General features: G+C 51.6%; 1 protein-coding gene across 1 annotated transcript in view; it reads right to left on the bottom strand.

The window, feature by feature from the left end:
- The window catches only part of COL27A1 (collagen type XXVII alpha 1 chain), a 153,447-nt gene that overhangs the window by 44,705 nt on the left and 96,229 nt on the right, over positions 1–12,513 (bottom strand). Inside the window, exons 25-28 of the mRNA XM_004372133.1 lie at positions 11,063–11,116; positions 9,073–9,126; positions 8,814–8,867; positions 3,751–3,804 (exon numbers count right to left, since the gene is read on the bottom strand). Of these exons, the coding sequence (XP_004372190.1) occupies positions 3,751–3,804; positions 8,814–8,867; positions 9,073–9,126; positions 11,063–11,116 (216 nt within the window). The remainder of the gene's footprint in view (positions 1–3,750; positions 3,805–8,813; positions 8,868–9,072; positions 9,127–11,062; positions 11,117–12,513) is intronic.

Here is a 12,513-nt window from a genome sequence, read left to right on the forward strand (position 1 = left end):
CCCCTGGCTGAGGCATAGACCTCTCTGGAAAGGGGTAGCTCTGGGCGAGGAGGGGACGCCAATGGAGTCGAGGGCTTGGCCTGTCTCACAGCGCCTTGTTTATCCTACGAATCAAAGTCATTCTGGAGAAGGTTATGTGATCTACAATAATAGTAACAATAATGATAACAGCAGCAGCAGCAAAAATAGTGAGAGTTATTATTGTCATTTTACAAATAAAGAAAGAGGCTCAGGACACAGGTGACAGCTAGTAGATGAAGGAGCCAGAATTTGAACCCAGGTCTGCTCCTGCCCATTCCTTTTCACCATGACTTGTCACTGTTTATCATGGGATTGAGCCCCCCATCACAGCAAGTGTGGGTCAGGGCCTAGAGGAACCTGCCAGAAGGCTGCAGAGAGGGACAGCGTGTTGGAGAGGGCCATCTCTAAAATTCCTGTTATCTGGGAGATTCCACTGTCCCCTGGGAGTACCCATGATCTCGGGGAGAGGCTGGGCCTGGCTTGGGGGACGTAGGACCAACCTTTCCTGTAGGAGGGATGGGAGGCAGCGAGACTACCAGCCACCATCTCCCCCCAGTGCAGGGAGAGGGGCGAGGGCGGCCACACACCCAACACCTTGCTTTGCGCTACTCTGCCGCTTGCCCTGCAGTCCCCAGTCCAGCCCGCTCCTTCCCCAGTGAACAGAGGCTGGCCCGCCCCCCTAGAGGCAGGCCTGGGTTTCAATTAGAGCCACATGTCCACTGTCCTGTATCTGCTCCCTTAGGAAGACATTTGCAGTCAAGGCTGGGGACGGCCTGCCAGTCAGGCCTGGGCTCAGCCTCAGCGGGAGGAGTCAACTAAACCAAGCCCTTGCCAGGGAAAGAAAATCCGGCCCAACCACAGCTCTCATGATAAAGGGGTAGATGAATCAGAGGGAATGCACACATGCTACACACCTGCTGTGTGCCGATGCCCTAGCAGGCGCTTACTGTGTGCGAGGCACTCGTTAAGTGATTATATCTCCATGAGCATGTGAGAACAGGTCGGTTCTGTTATGACCCATTTCACAGAGGAAGAACCAGAGGCTTAGGGGGAAAGTCAGCTGTCCAAGGTCAAATAGAAGGCCCTGGGGTGAGGCCAGTCTGCTGAGCTCTAACCCCTACTCCCAGCAGCAGAGTGCAGAATCCTTACATTCCTGCAGAAGGAGGAATTAACGTCACCCATCAAACAGACAGAAAATAGTCTCAGAGAGGTTGAGAAAGGGGCCTGAGGGCCCACAGCTGGTAACTGGGGAGGCTGAGACTTGCCCCCAGAACTGTCTGATCCCAGAGTCCACACTTTCAACTGGGGCCAGTAGGTCCAGACCTAGTCAGCAGTCGCCCCAGCACCCACCAAAGGCCGAAGTCAGAGGTCCCATCCTTCTCTAGGCCTCAACCTCTTAGTGCTCGCTTTTCCCAGGAGGAGGGGGTGAGCAGCAGGGCCCATCTCACACATGGGCAGAGATGCAGGCAGAGCCCTGCTGCAGATTTCTGAGCCCACTCCCCTGTCCCTGGCACATGTGGGGAAACTGAGGCACAGAGAGCAGCAAGGCTTACAGGGTGAGCCAGGAGCTACACAGGGACTTATCTAGAATTGAGCTCATTCACGGGTACAGTGGGTGTTTCTCAACCCCTACCTCCGTTACCCCATCTGTGAAGTGGCCCCTTCAGGCAGGGAGTCCAGGGGGTTCAATCCCACAGGTTTTGCATTCTTGCCAAACACAGCAGGGGGAGGAGATGGATTTCGTGAACCCCCTCCTTCCCCCTCCCCCCACCAGCCCCAGAGACTTTGATGTGGTTGGGAGCCTGGGTTTCTTCAAGCAGGAGATACATTCTTCAAGCCCCTGCTGGGAAGGGGTGGTAGAGACAGGTTGGGGGGCAGGCGGTGGCTGGTGAGTCAGAGGAAGGCCTGAGCCTTTAGTCCAGGGTGGGACAGGGGCCAGGGCTGCAGCAGCTCTGGGGCAGGAGGAAAGGTACACCCGGTCAGAGTGGAACCTGGCTGCCCTGTGGGCCTCAGCCAGGGAGGGGCTCTGCCCGCCCAGAAGAATGCCTCTTAAGCTCCCCTCACCCCAGCCTGCTCAGGCCATCTGGTTCAGGGGAAATTTTAAAACCACTTGAAATTCAGCCAAGAGTAGAATAATAACCACAGATCCCATGCATGGAGCTTAGATATCGGACCTAGGCTGCCTGCTCTACCTGCACCATCTCGTTTCCTCCTTACAAGACTGTACTTGTACACAAGTTGGAGGCAGAAAACCAGTACCTCAGCCCTCCCAGCCCAACTGACAATAAGGCTGGATTCAGTATGCAAAACAGCCAGATTCCCTGGGTTCAAATCCCAACTCTTGCCACTTTCTAGCTGTATAACCTGAGGCAGATGATTTCACCTCTCTGTATCTCAGTTTCCTCATCTGTAAAATGGGGATAAGAATAGCACCTACAGAGTAGTGTTGAGATAAAATGAGTTAGTGCATGTGATGAATACGTAGTTGTTAGATACATAGTTGTTGGGTGCCGTCGAGTCGATTCCAACTCATAGTGACCACATAGGGCAGAGTAGAACTGCATCATAGGGTTTTGTAGGCTGTAATCTTTATGGGAGCAGATCACCAGGTCTTTCCTCCTATGGAGCGACTGATGGGTTTAAACCTTCGACTTTTCTGTTGGCAGCCAAGCGCTTAACCATTGGGCCACCAAGGCACCTTTGTTTGCTACATAGTAAATGCTAGCAATTATCCCTGGCCTCCATGCTCAGACCAAAAAAAGAAACCAAACCCCACCCCCCAAAAACAAACAAACAAACAAAAAAAACAGTTGCCGTGGAGTTGATTCTGACTCGTGGTGACCATATGTGTGTCAGAGTAGAACTGTGCTCCATAGGGTCTTCAGTGGCTGATTTTTCAGAAGTAGATCGCCAGGCCTTTCTTCCAAGGAGCCTCTGGATGGATATCAACCAGTTTCAGTTTGTAGCCAAGCGCTTCACTGTTTGCACTACTCAGGGACTCTCTGCTCAGAACAGCTCTTGCTTAAAACCCCCTATGGCTCCCCACTACCCTCAGAGCACAGCTCATAGGCCTATCTGTGGCTTCTGAGGCCCTGCTTGGCTTGAAGTCTCTGTCTCAGCCTCATACCTCTCTCCTGTCCCTCTGCTGAACAACTGGTGGTCCCTAAACACCCACATGCTCTCTCACCCTAGGACTTCTCTCCTGCCTAGAACCTGGCATCAGCTCAAGCATCACCATCTTTTGGAAGCTTCTCTGATACCCTGCCCAGGTGAGGTACCTCCTCTCAGCTCCCAAGCTGCCCGTGCTTCCACCATCAAAGTGCTGATGACACTGTACTATATCGTCTGCTAAGCTGACTGATCAACTTGATTGGGTCTTGAGGGCAGGCAGGGGTCATGCCCGTCCTATTCTCTATAGTATCTGCAGTGCCTACAACAGTGCGTGGCACACAGTAAGTACTAAGTAAATGGTGGTTGAACGAATGAATGAACAAATGAATAAACAAAACACAGGTACCAGAGAGCCCATTATGCCCACTGGATGGCAAGGCCCGATGCTCATAAATGGGCTGGAAAGGTGGATAGGTCCTGGAACCCTGCCTGGTACTGTGAAATCACAGATCTCAGATCTGGGCCAGTGGCCAGGACCAGAGGTGGCCTCTGGCAGGTGGCTCCATTCCAAGCATGTCCCTGCCATTGTCAGCCCCCAGGGGGCTGGGCATGACTTACCCGACGTCCCTTGGCTCCCCTCATGCCTGGTGGGCCTCGAGATCCTGGAGGGCCCTGTGGGGAGGAGAAAGAGTTTGGAGAAGCCCCTTTTCAGGGAGTGAGTGTGATGCTGGGGCTTGAGGCAAAGCTTGAAGACCTTCAGCCCCAGATACGCTTTGCTCAGGAGCTGCCTCCACCTTGGCCCCAGCAGCCTCCATATTGCAGGACTTGGCACCTGGCCTATTGGGAGAAGTGGCTGACATGCTGCAACTCTGGGCACTAGAGGAAGCACTGGGCATGTGTCAATACCCTGGGATAGATGGGAGTGGGCCTCGACCTTTCCTGGGAATCCAGGTAGTGGGGAAGTTTTCTTGGATGAGCCAGTTCCCTCTTCTTCATCTCAAAATGACGTTCTTAGCAAATTCCTACTTCCTTTTTCTCTCCCATCATCAAGGAGAATATGAAAATTGCAGTTCTGTCCCTTACCCCACCCTGACCCAAATATGGCCTTAAAGGCACCCCAGAAAGCTCTATCAGGGCAAAAAGAGCCCTGAGGAGGAAGAACCTAGAAGAGATCCCTGCGATGAGCTTGGGGAGTGGGGGGAAGCCTACCTGGGTAAGGGATGATCAAGAAAAAGGAGGGAAGGAGTGAAAGCGGCCAAGAAGTGGGAGGGGGAGGCAAAGAGAAGGGAGTGAGGCCTGGCCCAGAGAAGGTGCCCCATTATCTTGGTTTGATGAAGGAACAATAAGAAGAAGAGCAAAGGGAGAGAGACAACAGGGCTGGTTTTGTTCTATGAATTCTCAACACCTGGCCCAGGGCAGACATATGGTTAAGTATTTAGGAATCTGCTGAATGAACCAATGAACATGAACAAATGAAGAGAACAGAAGGGTAGAGAGGAAGAGAAAGATGGCAGAGAGGAAGCAGGCTGACTCACTGCCTAATTTCTCTCCCTTTCCTTCCAGACCATCTCTATATGTCGAGCAGAGGCTCCATCCCACAGGTCAACCAGGGCCCCTGGGACAGCTGCAGCAATTTTCAGACTGGGTGTGCTCCTTTTACAAGGGAAAGGTGACCTCGTCCCCCTCCAAATACCAGGGAGAGGCCTGGCCCCATTTGAAGGCCTCAGAAAAAATGCTCGCTGCTGCCATTTCTCTCTCCACATGGCCTCAAGGAGTGCAGACACAGCCCCCGTGACCTGGCAGACCCCCGACAGCTGCTGCCGAGGGACTGAGGTGAGGGGCTGGGTCCCAGGCCAATCTCTTGTCAGCAGAGCTCAGCAGGGTGTGGATCCCTGGCTTGGCCCAATAAAAAGGCAGAGCTGACTCCTGGATGGTGAAGAACATGAAGACTGGGTGAGAACGGACCATTTTATAGATCGATCTCAGACTGCAGAAGGCAGGCAGTGCATCACTGGGAACTTTCAGGAGCCAAGTATCTACTCAGAGGTAGCAGAGTACAGGGCTTAAAAGAGCAGGTGGTAGAACCAGAGACCCTGGTTCAAATCCCAGCTCTGCCAGTTACTAATTGTGTGTCCTTAGATAAGATAGTTAAACTCTTTGGGCCTCAGTTTCATCATCTATAAAATGGGAATAAGAAGAGTCCCAATCTCCTAGAGTTGCTGGGAAGATAATGTGGAAGGTTCACAGTAAAGAGTAGCAGTTGGCTGTCTCAAAGGGCGAGGAACTTGGAAACCTGGATGCCAGACCCAGCTCTGTTCACAGGGTGATCCTGGGCAGATCTCAGAGCTTCAGTCTCTCTTCTTCCCCAAATAATGGGGAGAATGATCTCGGCTGACCTCAGTGGGCTTCAGAAGAATATGGAAGTTAATGTGATTTGAAAAGTGGGAAAACACCAGATATAAAAAGTGTCATCAGAAATGTCACTTTAATAATCCTACTAATAATAGTGGCCATTATCATAGCTAACAAATAATGATAGCAATTATTATTATTACCATCCATTAAGCACTTAGTATATGCAGGTAGTTCACCAAGCGTTACATCATGCACTATATCATTTCTCACAACAATCATCATGAAGGTAGTATGATGCTGGAAACTGAGGGTCGGAGAAGCTATGAGTGTTGTCAACAATCACACAGCTCGTAAGTGGGGGAGTCAGGATTTGAACCCACACATGTCTGATTTTGGAGTTGGTTTTCTGCACGTCTGTGCTGTCCTATTCCCTCAGGGGCACTAGGGGCAGCTGGCTGGCCAGAAGGAACTCCTAGAGATCCAAGGGATCAACCCCACTGATCAATGGTCAACAATGAGGCGGGGGAGGTCAATGCAATCCTGAGATCTGAAAGCAGCAAGTGACTGATTGATTTCACCAAGTCCATGCTAATCCATTGACTAGATGGAAGCACTGAGGCCGTCTGAAAAGGGACTCTCGAGGTCACACAGTGAGAGCCAGAAAGGAGGGCCTGAGAATCATCTCAGCTTGGCTTAGGCCTATCAGACACAGAAGTCCATATTTAGCTGAAACATCCTGTGACTGAGGAATTGGGGGGTCAGCTGAGCCACAGCAGGGCTTTACTAGGGAGGGGTTTCATAGGACCTTCCTTCTAAGTGCTGATCAGGGTGTTCCCACTTCTAGTTTCCACATCTCTCCCTGGCCTTCCATTTTGTCCCCATGACTCTTTTCTAGTCCTTCCTCCCCCCACTGGACAGATGGGAAGACTGAGGCCCAGGGAAGCTGAGTACCTGGGCCCAGGAGCTAGAATGTGATGATGGACTCCAAGCATTCTTGTACCTGGCCTCAGTCTGGCACTGCCCACCCTGTTGGGCTTCAGTCATCTATCTCCAGGAGCATGTGCTGGGCGGTGGTGCTCAGGTTCCTGGGAACACTGGGGAGGGGGTTGGACAGCAGCTTTTGGCTGGACAGGCTAGAACTCTGGATTCCAAGCTGGGCACTCCAGATTGCCATGCAAGCCCCACCCACCAGAATGCTGGTCCTGCTTTCTGTCTCCAACAGTCCCACCTGCAAGTCTCTAGCCCCTCCAGTCCCAGGCCAGATGTGGCTTCTCTTCATGAACAGGGGGAAGAACATGTCATTGGGAGCCCAGAGTGCTGGCTTCTGATCCAATCTCTGCACCATAAGAACATTCCACCTCACCTTTGTGGAGGTGGATAGACTGTCCACATAGTGGGGTGCCTGACAGCCCTCCTAGTGCTGAGCATCTCCTTATTTGGATGGTGGTTACTTGTATTCCCACTGCTCATCCCTGGTCTTGTCCCCTCCCTATCTCTCTTCACCACCTAGCACTGCCTGGCACACAGTAGGTACTCAATCTAACCTAAACCTACTGTTGTTGAGTCGATTCTGACTCATAGTGAACATATAGGAGAGGGTAGAACTGTCCCATAGGGTTTCCAAGGCTGTAATCTTTACGGAAGCAGATTGCCACATCTTTCTCCTGTGGAGCAACTAGTAGGTTCAAACCGCTGATCTTTCAGCTTAGCAGCCAAGCAATTAACCACTGTGCCACCAGGGCTCCTAGGTACTCAATAAAGGTCTGCTAACGGGTGACAGAGTATATCTGACTCTCCCTCTCAACAGTGAGACTCTTAAGAGCAAGATTTATTTCTTATCATTTCTGCACCTCCAGAGCCAAACATATGCCCAGGATACAGTAGGTATGCAGGAAAATTCAGGGACTGAGCTGGCCTGGCTTCCCCAGTGGGTACAGAGAATTGGTCTCTGTGAACTTCCCTGTGTTCAAACCATCAGTAGTTCCTGTTCCCTCCATCAGACCCCAGTGAGCTCCTCAGTCTGGCCTTTGGACGGGACCTGGACAACCTGAACCCCCATCATCCTCTAACCCTGCCCCAGACCTGTGTCTCCCCTGGCTGGTCCTCCCCAACACCCTTTCCACTGTCTCCTCCTCTGCCTTGGCTGAAGCAAGTGCCCTTCCCCAGTCTCCATCCTCCACCAGCAGGAGAGCACATCCAAATGAGAGCAGTCTCTCCCCACCATCTACGTCACACTCCACACTCCTCACTCGGGGGAGTGAAGGTGCCCCAGAATCTCAGTGCTTCTGGCTATGCTCCTCCCCCTCCCCGGCCTCACCTGCCACTCTGCCTTGAGATCCTCAGGAAGATCCCTGCCTCCTCTACCATCACCAGAAGCCCTAGACCCCTGCTGTCCCTCAGCTCTGACCCTCAGCCCATCTGTCCCCAGCACTTCCCACCTTCTTCTCTCCTCTTGCCATAGCAGGTGTTATTTATTTGGGTGCTCTTCCCTCTTACCCACCCCCCCCACGCCAGGAATATAAACTCCAGGAGGGGAGGGGCTGTCTTCTAGATTGTTCACTGCTAAATCTCCAGCTCCTAGAGCTGTCCCAGGCACATGCTAGACAGTCAGAATTTACTGAGTGAGTGAATGTATGAATGAATTGACAAAATCAATAATGGTGCTACTGACCAAAATGCTCCCGGGTAATGAACACTGCTATGTGCAAGGCATGTTAGCTGCAGTGTCCCATTTAACCCACATGATCACACAAGCATGATTTTCTCTGTTTTTCAGATGAGCAAGAGTTAGGCTCAGAGAAGTTACATGACCTGCCCTGATTGATACAGCCAGGGAGTGGAGGAGCTGGGATTCAAACTAGGTCTGACTCTGAGGCCTGGCCTCCTTACCGTGATGCAACAGTGGGTTTGAGCTCAAGGACCATGAGGGGTGTTATGGATTGAATTGTGTCCCCCCAGAATGTGTTGGAATCCTAACTCCTGCACCTGTGCATGTAATCCTGTTTGCAAATAGTTTTCTTTGTTATGTTAATTAGATCATACTCGAGTAGGGTGGGTTCTAAATCTAATCACTTCTGAGTTATAAAAAGAGTAGATTAGACACAGAGACATACACATGGAGGAAGACAGACACCACGTAAGTATTGCCAAAGAACCAAGTAACTCCTGAGGCTACCCACAAGGAAGGAACTGACAAGGCTGAGACTCTGATTTGAACTTTTAGCTTTCAGAACTGTGAGAAAATAAATGGCTGCTCTTTAAAGCCAGCCACTTGAGGTATTTCTGTTAAAGCAGCACTAGGTAACTAAGACAGGCGTATTGCTTACCGGGGGTCCAGGCTCTCCAGGGAACCCAACACTGCCTGACGTTCCAGGGTGACCCTACCAAGAGAGAAGGAAATGGAGGAGTCAGCTGTGGAAGGTGCCTCTTCCTCCTTCAGTCTGTGAAGGCAGCAGGCAGGCCACGGGAGGGAGAAGGAGCGGGACGTCCTAAATGTCCGCAGCACGGAGGTAGGCAGAGGGGAGCACAGCTGTCACCCCAAGGCTGTGACAGGAGAGAGCAAGAGGATGCAGACTTACTCCTTACCATCGACCCCTTGGGTCCGGGCGCGCCTGGGGGTCCCATCATGCCCCGGTCACCCTGTGATAGAGACAGCAATTCAGGGAGGTCATGGCTATCGGATGGCTCTGTGGGGGCAGGTGTAGAGGGGCCTTCCAGAGCCCCAAGAGGGGCAGGGACTTGCCCAAGGTCTACAGAGTCCTTGCCCACCTCATACTGTGTCACTCAGGGTGGCAGTCAGGGTGGGTGGGGATCTGGGATTTCACTCAGCAGAAGCCAAGACCTCTGCCAAGCCCCAGGAGGCCTCCCCATTCATGGCAGCATGCCACACGGTGGGTCTTCCTGGGGAAAGGATGGTCCTGATTAAGGACTCACTAATTACATTGTCTCCTTTGATCCTGGTCCACCTCATGTGGTCCTCATTAGGCCTGACATCCCCTGGTCTGGGCTGGCTAAGGCGGATATGGCAACAGAAGGCATTTCCTTGCCTGTCCCACCCCCCTGCCCAAACTTAGATGAGATGCTGGAGAATTGGAGACACGACTCAGTCCCTCTTGACCGACCCACTTGGACTGGGCAGAGATGGTGGGTGTAGCAGACAGAGCTACGGCTGGGAGATAGGAGCTCTGGGTTCCAATCCTGCCTCTGTTTTGGGGAGGCCCTATTTTTTGTATCCACACATTCAGCAAGCATTTATTGAGCATCTACTATAGGCTTGGAACTATATTCCAGACCCTGAAGATAAAATGGTGAACAGAAACAGACCCTCCTCCCATGGAGAGGACAGAACATAGTGGGGAGACAGACAGGAACCACCAAAAACAGAAGCAAGGTACTACCAAGGACAAGGGCAGTGAGGGAGTGGGGTCATGGTGCTAAGGCATTAATATAGGGGGAATTGACCCATCTAGGTGCAGGGGTGGTCAGGGAGGGCTTTGCTCAGGAAGTGTTGCTTGAACTGAGCTGAAGGACAGTTAAGAGTTATCCAGACAAAATGGGCGGTGGGTGGGTGGGAAGAATGTATCTGGCCAAAGGAACACTATGGGCAATGGTTGGGAGGTGAGGAGGGACATGCAACATTTGAGCAACAAAAGAAGGCCAGAGTTGCTTTTGATAGTGTACTATAGTTATATAAGATGTTGTCACAGGGGAAAACTGGGTGAAGGGTACTTGAGACCTCTCTGTCCTCACTTTTGCAAATTCCTGTGAATCTCTGATTATTCCAGAGTAAAAAGTTAAGTACAAAAGAAGAAGAAAAATACCATAGGGCATGGGACTTAGGGGAGTGATGAGGACTGAAGCACAAGATTAGCTTGCAAAGGTAGGTGGGGCCAGACTTGGGTGGGTGCTTCCTCTCTCTCGACCTGCTTCTCCATCTGTTCAATGAAAATGATATTGGCTCTCCCAGAGGGCCTGCTCTGGGAATCAAATGAGCCCATTCAAAGGAAAGCACTTACCATCCAGGGCACATAGTGGGAGCCAGGAAGCCACAGGCTGTTTCTGAACTGGGAGCCAATGTGAAGCAGAGTGACTTAGTGGGCAAAGTGTGGCCTTTGGTATTGAACTGGTTCATATCCCAGCTCTGCCACTTACTATCTGGGTGACTTAGAGCAAGTTAACTCCTCTATTTGAGCCTCAGTTTTTCTTATCTGTAAAATGGAGCTGCTGAAGGCATTCACAAGGTAACCTCAGGAAATGTTCTCCTTTTTTAAAAAGATAAAGCCTTACCTCCCTCCCTGCTGCCCACCTCTGAGCAGTGCCAGTGGGTGGCCATAAGGAGCCTAGAACACATGCATTAGCTGGTTGTCAAATAAAAGTCTAACTGTGCTTGAGGGCGGAGACAGGAGGGCAGGGCGGGAGCCCCAGGGGATGCTGGGAAAGGGGACAATGGTTTTTGAAAGTCTGGAATGTCCAGGCAGTGGGGAGAGAGGCCAGGGGAGAGCCCTCTGACACCCTCAGGTCACATTTCAAAACACAAGCGCTATTTGTTTATTTGTTTCACCTCAGCACAACTTACCTTTTCTCCCATGATTCCTGGCTCCCCAACCAGACCAACGAATCCTAGCAGTCCCTATGAGAAATATTCATGGAGGCAAGAGAAAGGGGAAAACAGTATGAGTTCAGGGATGTGCTGAGTTGTAAAGGCAACTCGCCTGCATTTTTCTTCCTCTAAATCTTGATTCCCCTCGTGTCCCCTGCCCCGCGCCCGGTAATCCGGCCAGCATGGGGCTGCCACTACGGAAAGCTTGCCTCTCTCTGGGCACCAAGCTCACTTCCTTCACTCCACCAGATGGTTCTGATTTTGGAGCCAAGTGGTGGGGCCGCTGCCAGCAGCCCTGGGAGCACCCCACATTCTTCCCGCACCAGGAGCAGGCTGGGAGGCAGCCACATTTGGAGAGGGTGGGGGTGAGGATAGCATTTAAGCTGTGCTGTGAAGAAGGCTGCCTGTGAGAAATCTGTCCCCATCTTTTGGGGCCTTGGGGATGTTTCAAAGAGAGAAACAAACCCCCTGGCTGGGACAGAAATAGCCTAAGAGTTTCCGCCAAGAGACCTGATTGAAATCTGGGAAGTGGAGGTCTTTTTCTGTCTTCTGAAATGCTTCCTCTCCTCTTTCTGAAAGGACACACACACACACACACACACACACACACACACACACACACGCACTGTGGTTCCCATTGCTCTTTTTAATTCCACTCGGTGATAAGCTGCTTCTGTGTTCCAGGGGTTTCTCCCAGGTGGCCGCAAGCCTGCTGTGTCTTCCTTGAGATGGCAAATGTGCACAGGCACAGTGAGGGTGAAAAGTCTAGAGAAGTCACCCACGAAGGCAGGCCCAGATGTCAGGGTCCCAGGCCCTAATCTTATCCCTGCTAAGGAAAACACAAGCAGAAGGGGTTCTTGTGTGGTTCAACAGTACAGAAGTGGCTTTGGGAGAATCCAGATTTGTAGCCAAGTGTTTCTAGGAGAATTAAGAAAAGACTGAGGGATGCGTAGAATTTTCCAATAAAATCTACCTCTAGTCCCCAAAATCTGGCCAGAAAAGAGCAGGACCTTGGGCCTGAATAGAAACAGGCCCCAAGTCATAGGCCCAGGAGGTAATGCCGGCCCACCTGTGAGGGGACACCAACCAATTCCAAAGGGCCTGATTCTTCGGAATCCAAAAGACAGTTTTAAAGTAGTAAACGAAGCCAGGACCATGTGTGCCCGTGCTGCTGCAGCCTGGGATTTCAACTCCACTCTGTTTGGCTCCAAAGCCCACACACCTTCCCCTCCACCCTGAGGCCTCCAAAGTGTATGGCTGTGCACAGGGCACAGATCTCCCTGGCACCATCACCATACATGGGGGATCCTGTGCCTGCCCCTGGCTCCCTGGGCCCAGAGACCCTTCAGGGGTTAGGTATGAGGGGTAAGAGGTGTAGTACATGGTATAAGGTCATGGCTAATACATATGTGACAGAGAATAACCAA

This window comes from Trichechus manatus, unplaced genomic scaffold (genome assembly GCF_000243295.1).
Source record: "Trichechus manatus latirostris isolate Lorelei unplaced genomic scaffold, TriManLat1.0 scaffold00016, whole genome shotgun sequence".
Classification (NCBI taxonomy): domain Eukaryota; kingdom Metazoa; phylum Chordata; class Mammalia; order Sirenia; family Trichechidae; genus Trichechus; species Trichechus manatus.